The sequence below is a fragment of the Anguilla rostrata genome, chromosome 8 (genome assembly GCF_018555375.3).
Source record: "Anguilla rostrata isolate EN2019 chromosome 8, ASM1855537v3, whole genome shotgun sequence".
NCBI lineage: Eukaryota > Metazoa > Chordata > Actinopteri > Anguilliformes > Anguillidae > Anguilla > Anguilla rostrata.
In genome coordinates, this window is record NC_057940.1 from 16,319,075 (window position 1) to 16,342,013 (window position 22,939).

The 22,939-nt window shown below is 39.2% G+C and overlaps 1 protein-coding gene across 4 annotated transcripts in view; it reads left to right on the plus strand.

The window, feature by feature from the left end:
* Positions 1-22,939, plus strand: part of LOC135260953 (sodium channel protein type 4 subunit alpha-like) — an 86,776-nt gene that overhangs the window by 13,411 nt on the left and 50,426 nt on the right. Inside the window, exons 2-8 of one of the 4 annotated variants that reach the window (XM_064346716.1) lie at positions 4,686-4,995; positions 6,466-6,584; positions 9,958-10,047; positions 13,776-13,904; positions 16,451-16,542; positions 18,846-19,088; positions 19,482-19,545. In XM_064346716.1, the coding sequence (XP_064202786.1) occupies positions 4,726-4,995; positions 6,466-6,584; positions 9,958-10,047; positions 13,776-13,904; positions 16,451-16,542; positions 18,846-19,088; positions 19,482-19,545 (1,007 nt within the window). In that variant the 5' untranslated portion in view covers positions 4,686-4,725. Of the gene's footprint in view, positions 1-4,685; positions 4,996-6,465; positions 6,585-6,630; positions 10,048-13,775; positions 16,227-16,450; positions 16,543-18,845; positions 19,089-19,481; positions 19,546-22,939 lie in introns of those variants that run through there. The other 3 variants (XM_064346714.1, XM_064346713.1, XM_064346715.1) reach the window with 3 other exon arrangements.

Consider the following 22,939-nt stretch of genomic DNA (forward strand, 5'->3'; position numbering starts at 1 on the left):
CTTTGGAGGAGGGATGTTAAAGAAATGTAACGGCAGTCAAAATGGTGAAGTAATAGCCATAGACAATAGAAAAATATCGCAGGGAACCTACACAGGAATGTCAAACAAGGACATAAAAGCATTACAGTTTCATACACATCAAAAAACACACATGTGGAACATGTAAACCTGTCACCTTTCTCATTAAAGGTGTTACGTTTCTGAACTTTGATTGCACCAGCTCTCCTTATTTTGGGTTACCCCCTTAAAAACAATACAGGTAAATATCCTCGTCAGAGCGATGATGATGATGATGATTATCATTATTATTATTTTTTTTTATCTGTGTAGGCTCAGTTGTTCCACATTTGTGAACATATTTCAGAGCATAAGTCCAGGGCAACATATTCCCAACATAAGGCTGCGGTTACAGTACACATCGACTCATGTTTTACAGCAATTCAATGCTATTTAATAGTGTGCAAACAAAATGATAAAGCAGTATGATTATTCAATACAACCACAGTCTATATTAACCGAGAAACTCTAAATACCGTGATTGTGACATAATACGATGGAAAATCCCTTAACTCGGTAGGCCCCTTAGTGTGCGTTGATTCCTGCTTAATGAACCTGGCTAATTAAAGCACTCGAAAGATGAGCATCGCTGCGTACCGCACGTTACGACGAAAGAGGCGAGGCGAAAACCCGGCGACTCTGACGGCGACGTCGTCAGGATTTAGGGGGAAGTCTGACGAGCTGACTCACGGCGGGCGGGCGGGCGGGCGGGCGCGCTGGCAGCAGCCACGCCCTCCGGCTGAAGCCGACGCCGCGCGGCCGTGCTGCGCTGACAGCCGTGACAGGACCGTGTCATTAGCCCGGATTCGCAGCTGCGGCCGCGCCCAAACCAGCTAATCGCTTACTCATACCCCCTCCGCACGTGCACGTCTCTCTCCTGCTCTGCCTCTGCAACCAGGGGAAAAGGAAGCAGGAGGGTACTCTTGCCACCAGGATCTCCCTTATTAAAGCTCAATATTGTAAATTGTTAAATATAACACAAAATTACATAACTTACCATACTGTGTGTGTGTGTCAAAGCATGGCACACATAACAAAATAAAAATGTGAGAGACATGTACACCATAGGAGAAATGCACATAATATTTTACCCAATTGTCATTTCTTTAAATGTAAAATTTCAAAACTATGGTTTAGTTCCAGCAAATGACAAGTCAATGAATTCATGTATCATAATAACTTGAAAAGAGGATATTTTTCAAAATTCAAATTGGGGGACATGTGTTTCACATTATAGTAGGTTGCAGTTCTGCTGATCTGTTTGCACTCATTACATTTCATTTCAATCACTTAGGAAGACGCTTTCATCTAGAATAACTTGCAAAAAAAAAAAAAAAAAAAGAATAACAGTGTTAGTTTGAAGGAATACAAAAGTGCAATACCATCAGAAAAGGGCCATTTAAAATCAGCAAGTGTAAAGTTAGCAGACCAAACCAAAAATTTGTATTGAAAACAAAAGTAAATACCACTACACAGCTAACCTATCTTTGCAGTGCTATACCTATAACAGTGCTATCCCAAAAGCAGATCCAGGATGAAAGAAAGAGGATGGCCGAATAGTCATATTATTTTGGCATCTTCATCTGATAACTGGCTCATACAAGTGATACAATTGCCCAATAGGGGCACTTTATTTTTTATGATTAGTTGATACCACTAGAAATACAATGTTATGCATTCTTATGAGCTGCAATGCTCCAGCTCTTCATTAGTGTATTGCATATGCCTTTATAATTCATCATTCTTGAGTTTTTGGTTTAAGCATCCATTAGCCTGGAATGACACTTTAACCCCTCAACTAATAGCATTTTCATCACACAGATGAGCAAAGAAGGTCACTGGCACAGTACAGTTGAGCTATACAGTATCTATGAGTCAAGGGTACAGTAAACAATGCATGGTGTACAGTAAGTGTCTATATCATAATGGTTTGTCTGTCGTTCTGCATGATTAATTCATTTCAGAGTACTCATCCATTGATCCACTTCCTTTCAGTCATTATGCTCTTAGAATGAGAAAGCAATCATGTCCTAATGCACCGCCCTTTTGCAGTTCTATGTTTGCTAATGAATGCAATGTCTAGAATATATAATTGTTTGACCTGAAAGCAAAAGCATTTCTCTGTATCTCAAAGAAAGTGAACGAACTTTAAAAAAGAAAAACATTTGAAATTTACATTATTGCGTGACTTTAGGTAGGCTTGAGCCTTCTTGTTTAAATACTATATGGTACAATCATTGTCCACATTCTGAGACAGACAGCGGAATGACAAAACGGAAACTGTGACTGAACACTTTAAACGGTAAGGCATTCTAAATTAATATGAGATTTTACATAATGTCTGAAATACAAATCTCAGTGCAAATGACCTATAATGACATTGACTAATATTAACACTCAGTGGACACCGATGCAGACACATAGATGTGTTGTTTCATGTGCTAACAACCAAGACAAATAAAAATCTTGTCTTTTCTGAATAACGACAATATGCATTTTTGTCTCTTAATCAAGCTCTAAAGCAAGTCACTAAATCAATTGAACCAATGGCAGTGCAGCATTAGTAAAAGAAAAATCAACTAATCAGCCTTCAAACATTTAGGACTCTTCTAAACTAATCTATCAGTGAATAACTGAATTTGAAGGTATAAGTTCTCCATAAATACTAAAACGTTTTCATCCATTTTATTTATATTTGCTTATACTTATATAAATATTTAACAATATATTAAATATTGTTTAAAGATAGAAATGGGCTTTCAGAATTCCTTTTTGAATCCAGTGCTTGCACTAAAGGGTAATGGTTAACTGTACCAGCTATTGATCGGACATACAGACCTTGGGAGTCTCGATTACATTAAGGATAGACCCCATTCCCGTAGATGTTGCTTTCTAAAGACCGACTCTGACCAACCTGTGTCACTCCGTCGCCATGACCACCAGCCTCCGCTGCCAACGGATCTGAATGACTGCTGCTATTTTTTGTGACTCACCGATTATTTCCCTGTCCGAATATGACATATGACTCATCGCTGCAACTGCGTTAGAGCTGAACTCTGTGCAATAAGCTTTTCCAGTCTGCTTCAGAATGGAAGACCCTTGGTCTTAAGAAAAAAAGCATTGAAGTGTGGCTCTTCGCTGGGGAAATTCTTTTCTGACAGCGAATCTAACAGTTTGCGTGCATTTTTTCTCTCGAAATCTCTGCGGTTTGACTATTGCTATGGCCCTGTGATTTTTGCCAGACGTAGCCCATGCATTCCGAGTTTGTGCTTTGCAATGAGCAGTATAGCGCTTCCACATTATTTTGCGACACAGGCTTTTGGCAGCCCGATCAGACACGCTAGAATAGCCTATAAACTACAATTATTTTTTCAAAAGAAAACCTGCTACAGAACATCTCCAGATTCAGATCTGCAGCAACTACAGTTTACTTGTTAAAATAAATTTAAGCCCGTTTAACATTTTTCTCAAAGGTCTTTTATTTTAATCTTTGCATAATTATGTCACTATCGTTTTAATTTCTGCCGCACCGGGATATCTAAACAGGAAGGCTACGCGACTTTCATCTCATTTATGCAACTCCCCCCCAAAGCAGCCTGCTGACATATTTGTTAATGACCCCGTCATGCTGCTGCAAACAATGATTTAAAATGGGATTACAGATCAATTTATTAATACGTGATTTAGCTTAATTTAAAAATACTTGCAGAGCTGCTTCAATCTATGAGTTACTGACAATACAGTGACTACAATATACATTAGTACTGACACGATATTTGCTGATCTAGGTCATAATAGTTGAATATGATCGCCCAAAGCGGTCAGAGACCAGCTGTTGTAGTGAGCAGACATAAGGATGTTTACCTCAGCGTGGAGATATAAGGCGTCCCCGGATAACCTCCAAAAATAAAACACTGTCTTAAACTGTAGCCTACACTGGCCTTTTCTAACGTCTTTGATGTGAGCGTCAGTTACATCTAAAAAACATTATTCGTTCGCCTAAAAAACATCGTCTAGACTCAAACCATCGCTAGCTTTTCCTGATTCCGAGAAATCGCCCTTTTATGAACGCACTTTTTTTTTTGTCACGTGAACTGCATCAAAACTGTTGGGCTTGTTTCTTGTTTCATCTGTGAATTGACAAAATTGTAGGCCTATGCCTTTTGAATTGCTTGTTTGTTTTTTGTTTTTTAATATGTTTGTTCTTGTGAAAATTCTCTAATAATGATTGTGGTCATACTCATACAATCTAATGTATCACTGAATGCCTGTACTCAGTCATGTAAAACTGTCTAAAAAGCTTGACAAACTGAATTCTTAACAAAATAGTGACAGTGCCACAATTTCTTGTATGGCACCTATGTTGCAATTTAATTCATTATTATATCAAGGACAGCTTCTGTACGAATGCTTTGACCAATGTTATTGGCTCAGAACTGAAATTGTGTAGAATTTTTTTTGCGGAGACAAATGCATGTTAATGTTATAGGGGTGGAATTAAATAGAGGGGAACACCGTGATTGCGTTCATTTGGTTAAGATATACAGTTAAATTACGGCTGATTTCTTTCCTCTTTTCCTCCCGTCTCTTACTTTCCGTCTTGTTTTTTTGGACGGCTGTCCTCTCAGCTGGAAATAAACTCTTCTACAGGAGGCTCAGGATGAAAAGATGGCAGCCACGCTCTTACCAACGGTTCCTGCAGGCTTGTGCCGGTTCACATGCGAATCCCTGGCTGCTCTTGAGCAGCGGATTGCTGAGGAGCAGGCCGCGAACGCTACGGAAAACAAAGAGGAGGACTCGAGGCCCGTGGAAGCGCCCAGTCCTAGCACTGACCTGGAGGCTGGAAAGCAACTGCCCCGGATCTTTGAGCACATCCCCCCGGGACTGGTGGGCGTACCTCTGGAAGACATTGACCCTTTTTACTTCAAGAACAAGAAAGTAAGGGCCAGAATCCTTTGTGCATGTGTGTGTGTGTGTCTGTGTGTGCGTGTGCGTGTTTGTGTGTGCATGTGAGTGTGCGTTCCCTTCTTTGTAATCACGTGCATATTTTGTGTGTCTACAGTATGTGCACACATGATGTGTCTGTATCCATCCCCATCTTTTCATGTGTGTGTGCGCGTGCGTTTATCTGGATGTATGTGTGCTGCTATGTCTGTTTGTACTGTGTTCGTGCCGTCAGCATCTTTGCATACTGCCTGCGTGAGTGTTTTCGCTCCTGCTTCACGTCTGTATCATGCTCTGAACCCCTGCCGTCTGACTCTGCCAACATTTGTCACCCTGGTAAGCGTCCTCGCTGACAGTGACAAGGCATGTACTGATTCACTGACATCACCACAGTGCTTGCCAACGCTGCATGTGCCTGGAGCTAATGTGTCCGTGTCGTAACAATATGAGAACATTTTAAAGCAATGCCATAATGGATTGAGGCACAATTCCAAGATCGGTCAATATGCCAGATGGTGTTTAGATAATTTGACATGAAACCACACACACAGAGGCAACTGGCCTTCAGCTGCTCTATTTCCCTTACATGAGCAAAACTGATGCTATAAAGCAAAAGAACCAACAAAGCCAGCACCTACAATAAAGCAAGTATTTGCTTAATTAAGAGTTCTGGGGGACCCAGTCAATGCAGGTACCACATTAATCCCCGCCTCTCATAACAAAGCCACAGGAGACGATTCCTTTAAACCGAACCTTATGAAGCCAATGAGTTGCACCTGGGCTTAATGCTAATGAACCTCAGGTGTGTATGCTGTTTGTCATGTACAGTAGCTGAGGCTGTCGCTGTCCTTGGTTCTAAAGGTGTCCAAGGCTATTTGGAAACAGGGTAAAACATCTCCTTCAGGTTTAGCCTCAGTTTGTATTGGACTTACCCCCAACATATTCAATGACTGGCTTAAATCTGCTAGAGAGCTCTGATGGACACTTTGGAACTGGGCCCCTGCAAAGCACCCCCAGATCATGGGTGTGTGCAGCTGAATGTCACAGCAGACATTTAACATTTGCAGACATTTCTGCTGCTACTATCCGTGATTAATTCATGCTCCACAGTTCCATAGGTCCTTAGTTCAGACGCACAAGAGAGGGTATTTCAATCAAATGGCACCAAACGTAATCTTTTACTTTTTAATGGAAGTTATAATGTAGCATCTTTATAAAATTAAAATGTTCTTTGCAGGAAAAAAGTCAACAACTACTTTAAATAAAGCCTGCAAAGCATTTATTCATAACAGGGACAATATTTACTCCCTAATGCAACTCAAATGTGTTTTTCCTCAGTTGAATTTGAAAAAGGTGTACTTTTTAAACTACCAAATTGTGATGAAAACACAGGGGGACCAGTTCAAACTGTCAATATGATATGCAAGGCTACAATGCATGTGATGTTGTTCTTTCTCTCCACAGACTTTTATAGTACTTAACAAAGGGAAGGCCATTTTCCGATTTAGCGCCACGTCCGCATTGTATATTTTTAGTCCTTTTCATCCCGTCAGAAGAATCTCAATAAGAATACTAGTGCACTCATATCCTTTCTGTTTGGACCACTCTGTTTGTGTTTGTTAAGGAGAACCTTGGGATTTAGCATCTCTGGAGATTTTAATATTCTGTTTTGTAAAGGGGGAGGACCTTAAATTATAAAAAAGTGATATCAGTGTGATATTCTTTCTTACTGTGGAAAGCTAGCAAGCAAATTAATTGGGTACATCCTTCTTGTTATTTTTCTCCCTTTTCTGCACATAGAGATGTGTGTAGCATCTGAGTGATGTGAGGACATCTTATCTGTCTGTAAAAGTGACCAGAAAAATAATTGACCATCTTAGTCTATTAATAAAATAATGTACTATCATTGTATGATTATTTTATATAGTGTATTGGGAATTATGTCTTAAAATAGTTCCCAATATTCCAAAACTTCAGCACAAAATAAGTGGTTATTACTAAATAAGCATCTTCCCAGTACGTGTTTATATGGAAGTAGAGGAAATGAGTCTTCACAACATATTTAAGTAACATGCTATTAGTCTGTCAAATAATTATCAGGCAAAAAAAAGTGGATTTCACATTCACAGCTGACTGTAAAGATGAACAATACATGATAATCAAATAAGACACAAGTTGCATAGGATTGATTGTTTTACTGTATGAATCTCCCGTGTTAAATAGTTGAGTTTTTACAAAGCCTCAAAGCCTTTGTGACGTTTGCCCTGTCATCACACACAATCCGCTAATATCCCTCTCTTAAACTCCACAAAGAAATTAGATCAAAGATTTAAAAAAAATGTGATCGGTGCCCTATTAATATGGGGACTGATGACACTCAGTTTGGCTCTCAGAAAAAATCGGACAGACAGAAAAGCAGGTAATGTTTCCTTTTACAGTCTTTTATGTACTAGGTATTTGCCAGGTAAATTATGTGGCACATAATTGGGTAATTATCACTGTTAAACATAGGTAAATACTAGGAAAATAACACTGGAATACTGTAAAAGCACCATCCCAATTACATATAAATTAAAGTGACTATCTTGTAATTATCAAAGATTTGTCTTGGTTACAGCCTGAGTATAATTATGTACTTCCTAAGCAATTAGACAGTACTTACTTTGTAATAGAGGTTTTCCCAAGAAAGTGCTATCTAAATTCCTAGAAAGCACACAGTTAAACTCACACAAGGACATTTTGGCAGTTAATTAGTGTGTGTGTGTGTGTGTGTGTGTGTGTGTGTGCGTGTGCGTGTGTGTGTGTGTGTGTATTCAACAATTTATTTTTGTACCATTTTTTCAAATTCTTATAGTAAATGTCCTTTGATAGTGATCATGCTAAAATCGCGCTTGCAGGTAAACAGTTACAATCAGGAGTAGCCGGGCATATGATAGACATATACAATATTCACGTTATTTGCTTACTTATATTATTGTGCTGGTCACAGTTGTCCAACATCTTTCAGCAATTTTATTTTGTTTGAACTGGTTTGAATCTCACATGATGCTGATCTTTCCTCCTGTGTTTGCCTGATGTTCAGTTACAAATGTTGCTTCAAAGGTAGCAAACAGAATTACCTATAAAATAAATATCAACTGCTTTGGTTTTCCAGATGTTTGTGTGTGATGACAAAGACAAACTGAAGGCATGGAACATTAAGGATATTCATGAAATGGCTAGCGCATTAATAATATCTGTTCCTGTCTTAGAGACATGACAGATTTTTGTAATCTTCAAAAATCATGAAATGAAAATGGGGAAAATTGCCCTAGTGTATTCCTATGGGAGCTATGTCTAAGCAGCAATGGGGTATCTAACTCAATTCTGCAGCAATAAGTGAAATTATGGTCTCTCCTATTCATGATCATCCCAAACTATCCGAAAATAGGGACTGCATTCAAAAATACTAAAACTGTCCTATAAATCATAACTGAGAAGTTCCCCTGTTAAAAAAAAAAAAAGAAATATTCTGAAGGAAAATTCTTCGATTAACATTTAATTTTTCACGAAATCATTCTAATACAGGAACAAAGTGCAGAAGCCTTGATATAGGCTTTCTGCTATTCTGCATGCATTATTTCCCCCTTTCCAGATTGATACTGGATGGATTTCAGCCCATGATAAAGGCAGTAGTTAAAAAAAAAAAATCATGACTCACTTTAGTAAGTTGTATTCACATAGGGGGAGCAGCCGGTAGAACATTAAAAGCAGCTCTAAATATATCAAAAAGACTCAGTGCCTTTGAAACTCAAGCCGTGATAATCGTGTCTTAATAGTGATTGTTATTTTGGAATGTACATCTCCTAGTCTCAAAGAGCTAGACCTTACATAAGAGCCCTTCTACCAGATCAATTATTCTGAATGTAAAAGTTAGCTGTAATGACTTACATAACAAGTAAATTGCAGCTGCTCTTTCCAAAAGAAGGCATAATAGACATGTTATTTCGGCCAAAGTAGGATTGTTTTAGATGTGGGTGAGTCAGATTTAACTCTGTTTACTTCAACAGTCCACTGCCAAGCCAAGTGTATTGAATGTATAAAAGGAAAAGTCAAACATATTATGGTTTGAACATGAACATTAATAATAGCAGTTTTGGATCGCTATAAATTCACATTATTGCTATCTTCCATATGTACATTAAAGTTATTCTGTCATCTCAAGTGTGCCAGACCACATGGTTAGCCCAAACTGTATCAAAGTAGTCATCACATTACATTTTAGCCATTTCCCAGATGCTCTTATCTAGACTGACTTTCACACCATACATGGTTTTTACATACAATTCGTTTATGCAGCTGGATATTTACCAAAGTAATGGGGGCACCTCGTAACTAGTACGAAGCCAGCACCCCACCTACAACCTTGAATGCTAACCTTGCTAACCCACTTCCTCAACCGCAATACTAAACTGCCACCCAGTCATTTGTATGTAATGTGATTTTACAAATGCAGATGTAGAATAACTGAAATTAACTAGCTTCATATTCTAATAGAATGAAACTAACACTTGTATATATTGGCAGGGCAAAGTTAAGAAATTCTAGCTGAAACCCTCTGTAACTGATTTTCATTTGTTCAGTTTACAGGCCTTGCCAGTTTTGATATACTCTTCTATATAATCCCCAGCTAATGGAAACAGAACACCATCCACAGCTGTGTTCCGGTATAGCTGAATTTGCATTAGAGTACACAGACAATTTTCAAATATAGGAGGTTGTTGCCTCCTATATTTGGTTATGTTTAGGTTTTAAGTGATGTATATGAACACAGACTTGAGTGTCAGATTTATTTTTCTGGCTCACTCACTTTTCCCATTTATTTTCTGCATTCAGTTGTTGTTTCCTTTCATTGACTTTAGTGATGATCATTATCATGTAAGAAACCTGCCAAGAATTTCCTTAACGCAACTCTACCTTGTTCAGCCTCTTTATAATGTGCACTATATTGACCAACTGTTGTTTCATGGCCATGTCTAAGCCGGCGCAATGGGCCAAGTATGTCGAGTAAGTATGCCTTTTCACATCTCTTAACACGGTGCTTAGCCAGGCTATACAGCAGATCCTGTATGCTCTTTCACTTCCTCTTATTTGCAATGACCCAAGTCTTTTCAGCTGTATTGACTTCATGAACTGTGCTTATTTGTCCTAACGTAATGCTGTGCCAGGTGTTTGTTACCTTACGAACTTCAGTTGGCAAGTAAGTTAACGGTCTCAGTGTACAAAGCACATATTTCAGCTATTAGGCTACACTTGCACTTGGTATGCCACATTGGAATGAAACCATGATTGTGTCACTTACGCCTTCAGAAATTTTCATTAAAGGGATTTTTTGAAACAGAGAGGACCCGTAATGGTAATGTGGAGAAATGTACGTGCATTAAAGCCAAGTCTCATGTAGAGCCCTGTACAGGACTGTTTTTCCACGCTCCCTCCATGCACAACATTTCCGGTGTTCTGTCAATTTGTCCTACCCACTGAACTGTCCTACCTTGTTCGAAATGTCCTACTGGTTGCGCAAATTTATAGTCATGTTAAGTAAAAAGTTGTGCAAGTCGCTCTGCATAAGAGAGTCTGCTAAATGCCTTTAATGTAATGTCTATCGATCTTTGCTACCCTATAGGAAGATAGGCTACGACCACAAATAAACTGTGCTACTTTAGCCAAAAAAGTCGGTAGGCCTTCGTACCGTATCAGAACATGCTTCTAAGCTAATTACATTATTATTTTAATTAATTCATCCAACAACAATCTCAAAAACGTTCTGGGCTTGCCCGAGACTACGTAGCCAAAGAGCCAAAGGCTATTCCTTTCCCCTAATCACAACTATCTTGACCGCAAGCCAATTTGCATCCAACATTAACTGCCATCTATGTTTTATACAAATATCATTAACAGTGACATATTTCCTCTCAAACAGTTGGCAGCCTAATGGCCTAATTGCCCCTATCAGAACATCCTAGCACTGGTGTTTTATTGATATAGGACATATCAATTCAAACAACTTGTCTCCATGAAGTACCTAATTGGCCCTATCAGAAAATCCTACCCTTGGTGTTTTATTGATATAGGAAATATCAATTCAAACAACTTGACTCCAGGAAATACATAAAAGTGCCAAAAACAGCAAGATTGTGCTGCCCTTTTTCTTGAAACAGTAAGTCTATAAATTATGTTCCTCGCCATCTTCACCTAACTTCAATGGTGGAGCTAAAACGGGTGTATCATACATTTTGCTTGTCAATTTTACATTTAAAATCTTTATACGCCACACGTAGCGACTATTTATGTCTAGGCTTTCTTGATCTGATTGTCTAACGAATGTAACGTCAGTCTAACGAAAGAAAGTATCCTATATTAGTGTGCTTATGAAACTTTATAGGGTCCACCTTGTCAAAGTTCCCTTCAGTCTAAAATTGTTATTCAAGTAGTAGGCCTATCATTTGATGTCATGAACGACATCCCAGCACCACTCCATCTTCGAATTCAGGGGACAATCTGTAGTTACATTAGAAAACTGAAGTGAGCCTTTGGAACTGACTGCACAGGCAGAGATGTTATTTCTGAGAAACCATTGAAAATGCATAATAATAGGATAGCACCTTATTCCTGAATTCCTCTTTTCAGTCAGTGAGAATTATAAAAATATAAAAAATTCCGCACAGGCTGTCCTAACTGGCTGTTAAGATTCAAGCACAGTGAAATTGGAAAACCTTTAGATCTTTTAATTTAATGATATCTGTCCTGACGTGAAGGACATTTAACCAAATGTGAACAAAAATGTTCTTAAAATAAACTTACTTTACATACTGCACCTTAAAATATGCCTTAAAGTGCATGCTTGAACTTATCGATGTGTTAGCTGACTACAATCAACGTTTGCTGATTTTGATAACAATAACAATACTGATAACAGTAAGCTGGTTTCGAATGTTACATTTGAAAAAAGTTTGAATTAACATCACAGATGAAAAAAGGTTAAATAAAAGCACACAAATGATGAAAAGCATGCAATTGAAAAGCTTTGCAGGTAGCAGGAGTGCTAAACATGAAAAATAGAAGAACTTACGTAATTGTGATGTGTGTATGCGCAATACCCCTGGGACAACTCGATAGGTAGGATGAAATGTCAGAACACCAGCCGTTCCTGTAACATATTTATTGTTACCTGTCTTGCATTTGCCTAAAATATATACATATATATATATATATATTTTTTTTTTTTAACCTGGCCTGCATTCTCTCACAAAATATTTTATTGGGGTTGCAGTTATGAAATATAAGTTTACCTACTCCTGAGAATCTGGCTAGCACAGCTGTGTCTGTATCAGACACATCTTTTTTGTCATAGGAATAAAAACACGCCAATGAATCAGTTGTGTTTGCGGTTTGTTTTATGACGTTAGATCAGCAGGAATGGAACTCCGGATCGTTTTTACAAGCAGACTCTCATGAGTTGCATAATTAAAAATGGCTCATTCTTTTTCACTGGCAGCCTAATCCTACCCCCAGGAGAGTAAAATCCCCCTGCAGGGTTGAAATGGTACTGCATGACCCCACTTTCTCCTGTTTTAATACCCACTCCACTGCCATCGTTGTAACTTTGTCCCACGCCTGCGCCCATTGGTTCTGTTCCTGCAGAACCCGTGGGATCCCCAGTCTCCAGTCACTCTACAGGGCTCTCTGCTTAGGTCCTTTCCTCTTCAGTCAAAGGGAGAACAGGCTGTCTATTCAAACCTTTAATGAAGAGAGATATCAACCTTATGATAGCTGTTTGCTATCAGCAGGCATTAGAAAATGGTTGTTTGGTTGTTTGGCGTGGAGGGAGGTTCGTTCATTGGCACGCAGCATGCACTGAAGTCCCCTGAATCATCACCGAGCAGCTCATACCTCTCAACTCCTGGTGCAAATTTTCTGGAAGACAAGCTGCTTATACTCAGAACCAAGCCAGCCGCAAACCGTATAACCGTACACTGGTGTCCCGATTTAGTACCACATTTGCTAACATGCTTTAGCAGCTGGGTTGAGGATGTTTAAAAAAAAAAAAAATGTTTTTTATTCAGCAAAGCCATGAAGTTGCCAGGAAAATGCTTATTAAAACAGAGCATATTATGCTTTGACTGAATCTGAAAACAACACATCTTTCTCCTTAGAATAATGGAATTATGTAATTGCTAAGAAAAGTGATAACAAATAGACTAAGAAAATTATGAGAAACCTAGGTAAAAAAACTGTAACAACACCTCTTTAATTGCTTTAACCAAATTAAACGTTTGTTCACTGACAGGGTTGAGAGGTATGACTTGAAAACATTGTTACAAATCACAAAACTGGAGTCACGATAAGAGGAGGAGGGGAAATGGCCATGCCATTCTGAATGCTCCATTCTTCATCACAGTCTTCATCGACTTTGCAAAAGTACAATTTTGGACATGACAGAGGGGACTTGCTGGATTGAGGTCCATTGGCTTGATGGCCACCAACTCATTGAGGCGTAATTGTATTTGAAAACTTGCCTGCCATTCATTCTTCTGAGGCTGATTAATACACATGCTTACTTGCCACCACTGTTTTCCTGTTGTTGCCATGTGTGTTTGATTGGAGGGGAGGGACGGGGAGGTAGGGGGAGGCATGCGGAGACCAAGGGGGATGGATGTGATCGGTTGCCGACTCTTTTCCATTCGCCACTAATGCTTTTGACCACGCCCCTCCCTTTCCCTAAACGTTCTGCTCAGGTACACCTTCACAGGCATTTACACTTTTGAGTCAGTGATTAAAATTCTGGCGCGAGGATTTTGCGTGGGACCCTTCACCTTTCTGCGAGACCCTTGGAACTGGTTGGACTTCAGCGTGATAGTCATGGCGTAAGTCCTCAGCCCGGAACGCACTCATAAGCCAGCCTCTGCCTCGTTTCCCAAACATTTCATCAGAGAGACAATTAAGAAATATATGCAAAAATAAACAAACGTAAATAATAGCAGGTGAGGGGAAAAGTTGCATATAAATGCATGAATCTGTGCTACTCTGTGTTTTATAAATCAGTTTTAAGCAAATGAAGCCTTCATAGGCAGTGATGAAAATCAAGGCCTTTTCTGGACAACGCCGTTAGTTAAGCTCCTAATAAATTAGCTGTGCATTTATGAGAGACCTGTGGCACTCGAAAGGTGATGTGCGTGGTTGAAGTGCGGAAATGCTTTTTGAGTGCTCTCCAGTTTCTGCCCATTGAGAAGAACGTCCAAAAAAAGAAATCACAGTTAAAACTGAATTAAACTCTGTTTGAGTGGATGGCCATACAGTACAGACACATCAGAACTGAATGTGAAATGAATTATATAGATAAATTCCAAAGTCATCAAATGCAGGGCTTGGCATCAGCCATTCTCAGCTCCAGACATTTCTGTGACCATCCTATCAGGCCTGAGTTTAGCTGTGTTTAAAAAACGGGGCCGTGCCTGGCTGTTCCACACCTTCCTTCTAGCCTCACCCTAACCTGAAAACACACAAAGTGACACTATTTGATTTCATTTGCCCCCACCCCCACCCCCCCTACATAATGGCTTTCAGATCTCATTTAGTGTCCTGCCCTTTCAGAAGTCTGTGAATTCCTGTCTCTGTCTAACGAAAACAAAATGTCACAGGAAAGAAAGCTTGCTGCGTTTCTTTGATTCGACATGTCCTAACAGGATATTTGTTTCTTTGGATATCAGTAGTTGCATATTCAGGTAAATATATAACAACACATTACACACACAAAAATGTCTTAAATTCCTCAGGTGAGGATAGGAGGGGCCAGGGATGTAATCTGTGTCAAATAACTTCACAAATGTTTTGGTTAAAAAGGCTAATGCTCTGAAATCAATTCAATCTTTCACATTATATGAATTTTAAAAGACACAATCTGCCTCTTGTTCTCCATATCAATGGCAGTTCAAGCAGCAACCTTTATTTCCTAAAGTACATTTTCAAATGCAACCAAAGTGTTAATTTGTTATGTCAGGTTGAATTCTGTCTTTAATGCTGTCAATGTTTTTTTATTTTTTTATTTTTATTTAAGCGAATCTGTGGTAAGAGGAAATGGCAATTATTTAAGGACTCACTTATTCTACTTGTGTGTTCTATATGATTTGATTATTATATGTGACTGGTAGGCTTTCGTTACTTTTTCTTGCAGAGAGTTATCATTTTTGCTGGTTAGTATTTACAAAGATTTAGATTGAAGACCAGTCTGTCCACAGTTACAGCTCAGAGGTTATTGGTTGCTGTGATTAGCTGCTGAGGCTGGATCAAACTGAAATTGGACAAATGACCAACAATCTTTGCACCAGCAGTACGGTCTGAAAATGAAATGAGTGAGGTGATCTTCAGTGCAGTTTCTTCCGTTTTATTTTAATATGATTTTATCAGGATACTATCACAAGACAGCAGCACAATATTGTGCCTATATTACAAAGAAAATCTGAGAAATGACAGGCATCCTTAAGCAGGAAGGACTACTGTGGCCTTTCTCCTTGTCCATGCCATCTAGTGGTGAATTGCATTGTCATAGCACTAGGGGGGATTTGTGTATTCAGTCATTGATTGAATGAGTGAGTGAAGGACAGCGAAAGAGAAAAAAAAAAAAGAAATTCAGTTCATTGTAGTATTAATAACCTGCATAATAGCTTTCCTTTTTTAATGCCGCCCAAATCCTTGTTACTGTCGTAGCTTCCGAGAAGGCAGGCAGTACTTGTTTTTGAATGTGCAAATTATCCTCTCCTATTCAATCAGGGTAATGGCCAGAGCCAATTTGTCCTCATTACTACTTTTTATTAAGTCATTTTGCACATGTGGAATGAAATGGTTCCCTCTTTTCTCTTAATTAAAGCAGCAGATGAAGCAATGTATTTTAGAACATACACGTCTTCAGGTCTGCAGTTTGTTTATTTTCCCCCATTGGTTTAGTCAACAAACACAGAGAAAAATAAATGCTGAACTCTGCTGCCAACCAATTTGTTTCGTTACTCTTCTGAGGGAGTTTATTTTCAAAATGAGCTCTGTTCTTGGCTGTATTCTAATTGTGGTGTTCTTCCAAATAACTTTAATCTGATCCTGCAGGTATGTAACCGACTTTTTAAAACTAGGCAGTCTTTCAGCCCTTCGAACATTCAGGGTCCTCAGAGCACTGAAAACTATTTCAGTAATTCCAGGTAAGGACTTCCTCTTTTGAGAGGCAGGTTGCATTTGTGGCTGTTGTATGGTCGAACTCATTTCATCCCCCTCTGTTCCCCTAGCCTCCCCCCCCCCCCGATCCCGCCGCCGCCACCATCTGTTACTCCCTGAATTGATGACCCCACCCAACCCCAGTGGAGTCATGATGTTTGCCTGGTTGTTGGTGTACTATCATTGGATGTGTGACTTTCGCTTATTGCAGATATGTAACTGAGTTTGTGGACCTTGGCAATGTCTCAGCGTTAAGAACGTTCAGAGTTCTTCGAGCACTGAAAACTATCTCAGTCATTCCAGGTGAGAAGGGAGTTAAACACTAAGGCTGTTCCTTGAAGAGAACACAGACACACCTGCCATTTCCTTGTCTCCATCGCGGAGGCAAACCTATTTGTTTTACTATTGGAAATGTGAAAAGGTGTTAGAAATGAGATCTGCAAGTGACGTAACAGTTTCTAAATGTAAATATTATATACAAATGCATATAACACTGCACAGCTGTGCCCATGGTATTACTGGAGAACGTACAATGAATTCACACGCGTGCACACGCACGCGCATACACACATACACGCACACAGAGATGGCAGTATTTATTTCACTCTGAATAAGCCACCATCAATAATTTATTTAATCATTTTAGATAAAAGTAATACGATGCACTGGTTCATATTAGATTTCTGTAAGACTATATCCTCCATATTTACACACGTTTAAAAAATCCCTTGCTAATGATTGTCATTTCTAAATATTTTGCAATGTGTGCCATATTTCCTTGTTTTACTTAAGAAAAATTAAGCGCAAGTGAATATTAAAAGGCACATTTCTCAAAAATTCACAGTGACAGGAAAGGATTTGAAATGATCCCTGGTTTGGTTTTGTCTGATGCTTCGTTACTTCATTAAACAGGTCTCATTCAACCTTAGTGTTTAACATCTAATAGGCATGGTTAGATAGAGAATTATCAGCTGTTGCATGGTAAATGATCACATAACTGACATCAGATGTTGACAAATAGGAGGAGTTTCTTTTCTATTCAAATGATCTTTTCTCCACGATCAGATTCAATCTGACTACAGTTAGATTTGTCCCTAATTCAAATGATCAAGTGACAATTTACTCTTTTGTATTGCTTATAGTGCTCTCCGTCCACTAAACTAAAACATATATGTAATTAATAAATCCATTTTCAAATTGTTTACATTTAAGGACAAATGGCAAATGGTTAGATTGAATCCGTGCCTAAACACATCTGTTTTTTGGAGATTTGGAGTATGGCATAGTTTTTTTTTTTTTAGTTAAAGTATTTAACGTAGTCGTCTTCATTCCCACAACATCTGTCAGAGAGCCTTTCCAAATAAAAATGGTAAATGTTCAGGAGTAATAAGCCTGAAGAACACTGAATTCAGTTATTGCCAACACCTAATGTCAGTGAATGTATGTGGTATATTATTAAGATAATCAGGCAGTTTATTTGTTGAACATTTTCAGTCTGTCTTTCTTTTTGGTGTCTCATATTCAGTTTGTTGTGTTTTGCTGCTGTTGTCTTTGGCCCGGAATCAAACTAGACACAATTAGCTTCGTCCTGATCTTTAATGGCTAGCTATACAACATCAATTTAGCTCTTAGGAAGGCAAGGAAAAGCTCTTTGGGTTTAAATTGAATCTGGGCTTTTGTAATTGTCATATGTGGTGAAATTCATTGTGAAGATCATTTTCCTTTTAACATATTCCTGCCATGCACATATCTTGCATTAGGCTACTTCTTGGCACACCACAATTCACCTCTGAAGTTACTGTAATACACATCAAGAAAAATTATTAAATGTCTAAAATATACAATTTGTTGAATTGCAAGGGCATAGTAATCAAGGAAGCATTTTTCAGGTTGGTCATTTAATTTCAGAAATGCTTTCATCTTAAGATCTAAGGTTTGATTCTTCTCTATTTTGCCATAGAAATTCAAGATTGATTAATTGATTATTTTCAGATTCAGGGGAGAATCAAAGCAGAGGTGGAAAGTCCAAGGGTCATAGTCCTACCATGTGTTTCTTCCACACCAGAACTCACTAATTTAATTTTGCTAATTAGTTTTACCTCCTGGCTGGAGAATTGTGCTAAATAGCAAAATCAAAAAAATTGTTACAAAATACTGGGGAGGACTTTTACTTTCTGAACCTGGATTTTCCACCTCCACCTCCATCAAAGCAGTACATACACTATTTCCCCAGAGAGTAGAAAGGCCTGTTTGATGATAAAGCCAGCATTGCACATTTGTACACAATAAAGATATTTAAAATCTCATCCAACTATTAACTTACATGGATACACAACTGCTTCTGAATATATTGCAAATAAACACAATTAAAAAAAATAGGAGGTGGGGGAAATTAATCTTGTATACACCCCTACCCACCATCCAGGGTCCACAAATTCATCATCGAATGGCAGCTGAATTTTGTTATTAAGATGTCATTCAGCCCAGGCCTTGAAGTGACATTGAAGTTGATTGCTTAGAGAAGAGGTGCACTTTGTTGTTGTATGTTTGTGTGAGCTGGGCAGGAGATGTTAGCGGCTGAGGCGTACGCCCTGTTCCCGGGACAGGCCTGAAGACCATCGTGGGGGCTCTGATCCAGTCGGTGAAGAAGCTGGCGGACGTGATGATCCTGACGGTGTTCTGCCTCAGCGTGTTCGCCCTCATCGGCCTGCAGCTCTTCATGGGGCTGCTGCGGCAGAAGTGCGTCCGCACCTCGAGCCACTGCATCAACTCCACGTACAACCCCAACGACACCTTCGTTTGCAATAACCGGACCTGGAAGTCCTGGGCAGAGTACAACAACTCTGAAGGTAGGCCTGGGATGGCATCGCTGGTGGAAGGGGGTGGGCAGGGGAGGAGATGTTCTTTTTTCTCATTACAATACTTCCAGAAAAACAAACTGTAGGAGGTGTTGGTGGATGATCTGCTGTCCTCTGTTGGATTCTATCAGTCCCCACAACCATGTGCTTTTTGGTCTTCTTTTAAGTGGAGCATTCATAAAAATGTGTCTGCCCATCTAAATGAGAAAACTAATTATCTGTACGTCTCCCCTTATTCAAATGTACCTCAGAGTATATTCAGATATGTAAAAACAATATAATGTTTAGTGCTTAAGCTTTAGTGGTGAGAGTAACGTCAGCTACTAATGGAAAGTACAGTATAATATAAACATTTCCCTGTTTTTTTATTTCCTTTTTTTACAGAAAATGTTTACAAGATTGAAGGAGCAAAGGATGCCTTAATATGCGGTTATGGAAACGATTCAGGGTGAGTGGGTTGATTTTTTAATATCTCCTCTGATTATGCGCTTGTGTGCCCTGCAACCTAAACATTCCTCTACTGTGAAGCATGGCAAAACCTATATATTTTCCTGTATGGTTAGATTGACTGGGACAGTTGATTTGAGAACTTGGAAAGTAGGCACGAGCAAGCTGACTTACTGGTTTGATGTAGGAAATGTATTCTTAATTAATTATTTCATATTGAGGAGTTTGTACAGCTGAACAGTGTAATCTAGCTAATTTATTTACAACCAGGTACTGTATATTTGGTTATCTAAGATCAACCAAACTGAACAACATCCTAACAAACATCACAGGCTCCTAACAACTGATGTATGTTTCTGTAGACAGCTGATCAAAAACAGGAAAACTGTATTACAGTATATGCTGGAATGTTGCTTCCTGAAGCTCTGACTCACTTGTAACATTTCCATGAACCAGGAAGGTAACCACTCACAGAATATTTACATAATATGTACATAATGCGTGTCTTGTTAATCACTGCTGCTGCTCATTCACAGCCTCCAACTAGGAGCTGGCAGCTTGCTAACAGCCTGCAGCACTGCCCATTTTGGGATGGCAGTTATCATTTTCAAAGATGGTCCGTGACACCATTTGGCTATTCAAACACAGATAATAATTCTCTGCCTCAAGGAATGTAATCCTGCGTTTGGGTCTATTCTCGGGACTTGTTCCCAATGTAAAAAACACTGTGAGGTTGGCAGTAACAGGGCGTGTACACACCCACCCACAGACAGGCAAGATACACACACACACACACACACACACAAACCCATATACAAAATATGCTATTTTTCGCTCAAATGGTTGTTAGGGGGATTATCAATTAAAGCATTACATGTTTTTATCCATGGAAAACAATGTACATTACTCTGTAGAGTACTCTATATCCAGAACATATTCATTAGATTTACAATTTTACAACTACATACAGAAATGTGTTCAGAAAAAAACCCTGATTACATAATTGTTCAGTATAAACAACTGATCAGAGAATACCCTGATTAGGTGATAATTGTTGGGCATATTATTTAAGGTGTATGTCCTAGGTTTAGAATTTTCACCGTCACATCTGCATGAATTGAATCTGAGAGGAGCAGCCATTTATCTGCCTGTGTCACCATGTGATAAGAAGATAATGCATTGCCCATTAACAGCATTTTATATGATAAAAACCAACTGAACTCCATGCTCATTGAAAAAATCTTACATGTTTGTGTGTGTGTGGGGAGGGGGGAGTGTGTGTGTGTGAATGGGTGGGGGTGTGTATTATTGTGGGGTGTGGGGTGTCTCGTGTGCTTGTGTGTGCATGAGTGTGTATGTGTGTGTGTTTGTGGGTTGGTATGTGACATGCAGTATAAAAAGAGAAATCCAGTTAATTCACCAGGTTCCTAGAGAGCTTAAGAAGTTACACTTTTCAGGAAAACAGCATTGTCATATTTAGTCCTAGTTTATCTAAATTAGAGACATTTCATTCGCAAAGTAATGCATTTGACCTCGTTCCTGACTTTTAGAAATAGCATTATCAACATTATTTATTTACTAGGCAGCAGTCTTTATCTCAAGTGACCTTTAGCTTACATTTTACATATCATTACCTTATAGGGCTGGATATTTACTGGGGCAATTCAGGTTATAGTGCTCCTATTGGGCAATCACCCAGCATCCTTCCAGTCCAGTCACCTACAGTAAGCCTAGCCCTAAACCACCATGGCAACAGAACATACCGAGCATTGACAAAGTTTTCGCGGAATGCTGCGCATGTGTCACATCACAGGATTGGATGATTTGGCAGCCAACGTGTTTCTGTATTGTACATGCGGCGGTCTGATCCATGTCCCTGACCCCTCCCCCCTCTCCACATGATGAAGGCTACAGATGACTGACAGGTGTCGGCTGCCTGTTGGCCCAGTAGATTTACCATGTTAAAGACAATTCACTCAACAAGATATGAACCGGTGCAGGCCAGTGTCAGAGATGGCCTGGAACACAAGGCATCAGATATGGTGTGGTATTATGGGCTGGAGCCATGATGCTACTGGGATCAGGGCAGTACTCTTGTACCCAGAATTCCAGGTGGGGTGCCGCCCTTCCCTTTCATTTTAAGTTTCGGGAAAACATCCGGCCTGGCAATATGAAATCTACACCAGCACAGAGCTGAGCTCAGGCTCAGTGTGGACATATGCTGAGCAGATGGATGAAAAGTGTACCGCAGCCAAATAGACTCCAGAATAAAACAAACAAGTGAGCAAACGGAGTGTGTGATCTTTTTCTCCTCTCTGTTCTTTATTGTAAGCATGTCTGTAAACGAAGCAGGGAAATTCACCGTGCAAAACATTCTTGCACGGATATCTACCCAAGACGACCCCGCCCACTCCCCCCCCCCCCCACTCCCCCTCCACACCCCACAACACTTCCCGAAAAGTGGCCCTTGTCCATTTTTTTTTAAACAGCAGCTCTGTTTCACCGAGAGAGATTCCCGCCTTTGGTCACATTTTATCCCTTTTAAAGCTCCTTTGCTTCCCCCTAATGGGTCTGTTAATGGCTGCCCTGACCCAAACGGAGCACATAAGGATTATTGCCTGCCTTCGTCTGTCTCTGTCTATCTGACTCTGTCCATCTACTCTCTTTCTTTCTGTCTGCCCCCTCTCTTCTACTCACCTGTCTCTCATTACTTTATTTTCTCTTTCTGCCTCTTTCCCCACTCTGTTTTTTCCCTTCATTTTGAAAGCTTTTAGAGCCATATGAAATAGACTTTGTTTTGACACAATTTGTGTTTGTGAAAATATCTAAATTTGCAAGTACCTGTTTAAGTCCCTTTGTTTTTGGCAAAGCTGTCGGTGGCATTCTCTGTGCATATAGGACTAGATGATTCAAACAGGGAAATATTACTGTATACAAGTATGAAATCCTAAATAAATATATATTTAATTTCTATAGGCTTATTTGCTTATTTAATTTTTGTAAGATTTTTAGTTGTTAAATGAAGTCATTGCAAAGTATTTTTTTACAAGGTAGTCTTGGGTGTTAAGATTTGAATGACAGTGAATAATCTGAAATAAATAATCTGATTAATGCCTAAATGTAGATGATATAATGACATGGATTTTTTTCTCTTTTTTTCTCCACTTTAAAATTAATTCACAATTTATCACTGCTTTGAATGTCAGCCAAACTGTAAGTCAATTAAAATATAGCTTTTGTAATTGCTTAAATATCAATATTTTAAGCTAGCCATGCAATGGGACAGACATACTGGCAGTGGTGTGTGATTGAGTAAAGTAGGTATACATGACTGCAAATGGAGCACATGACTGAACACACAGTTTTCCAAAGTAGAGGTCAAAGTGATTAAATGT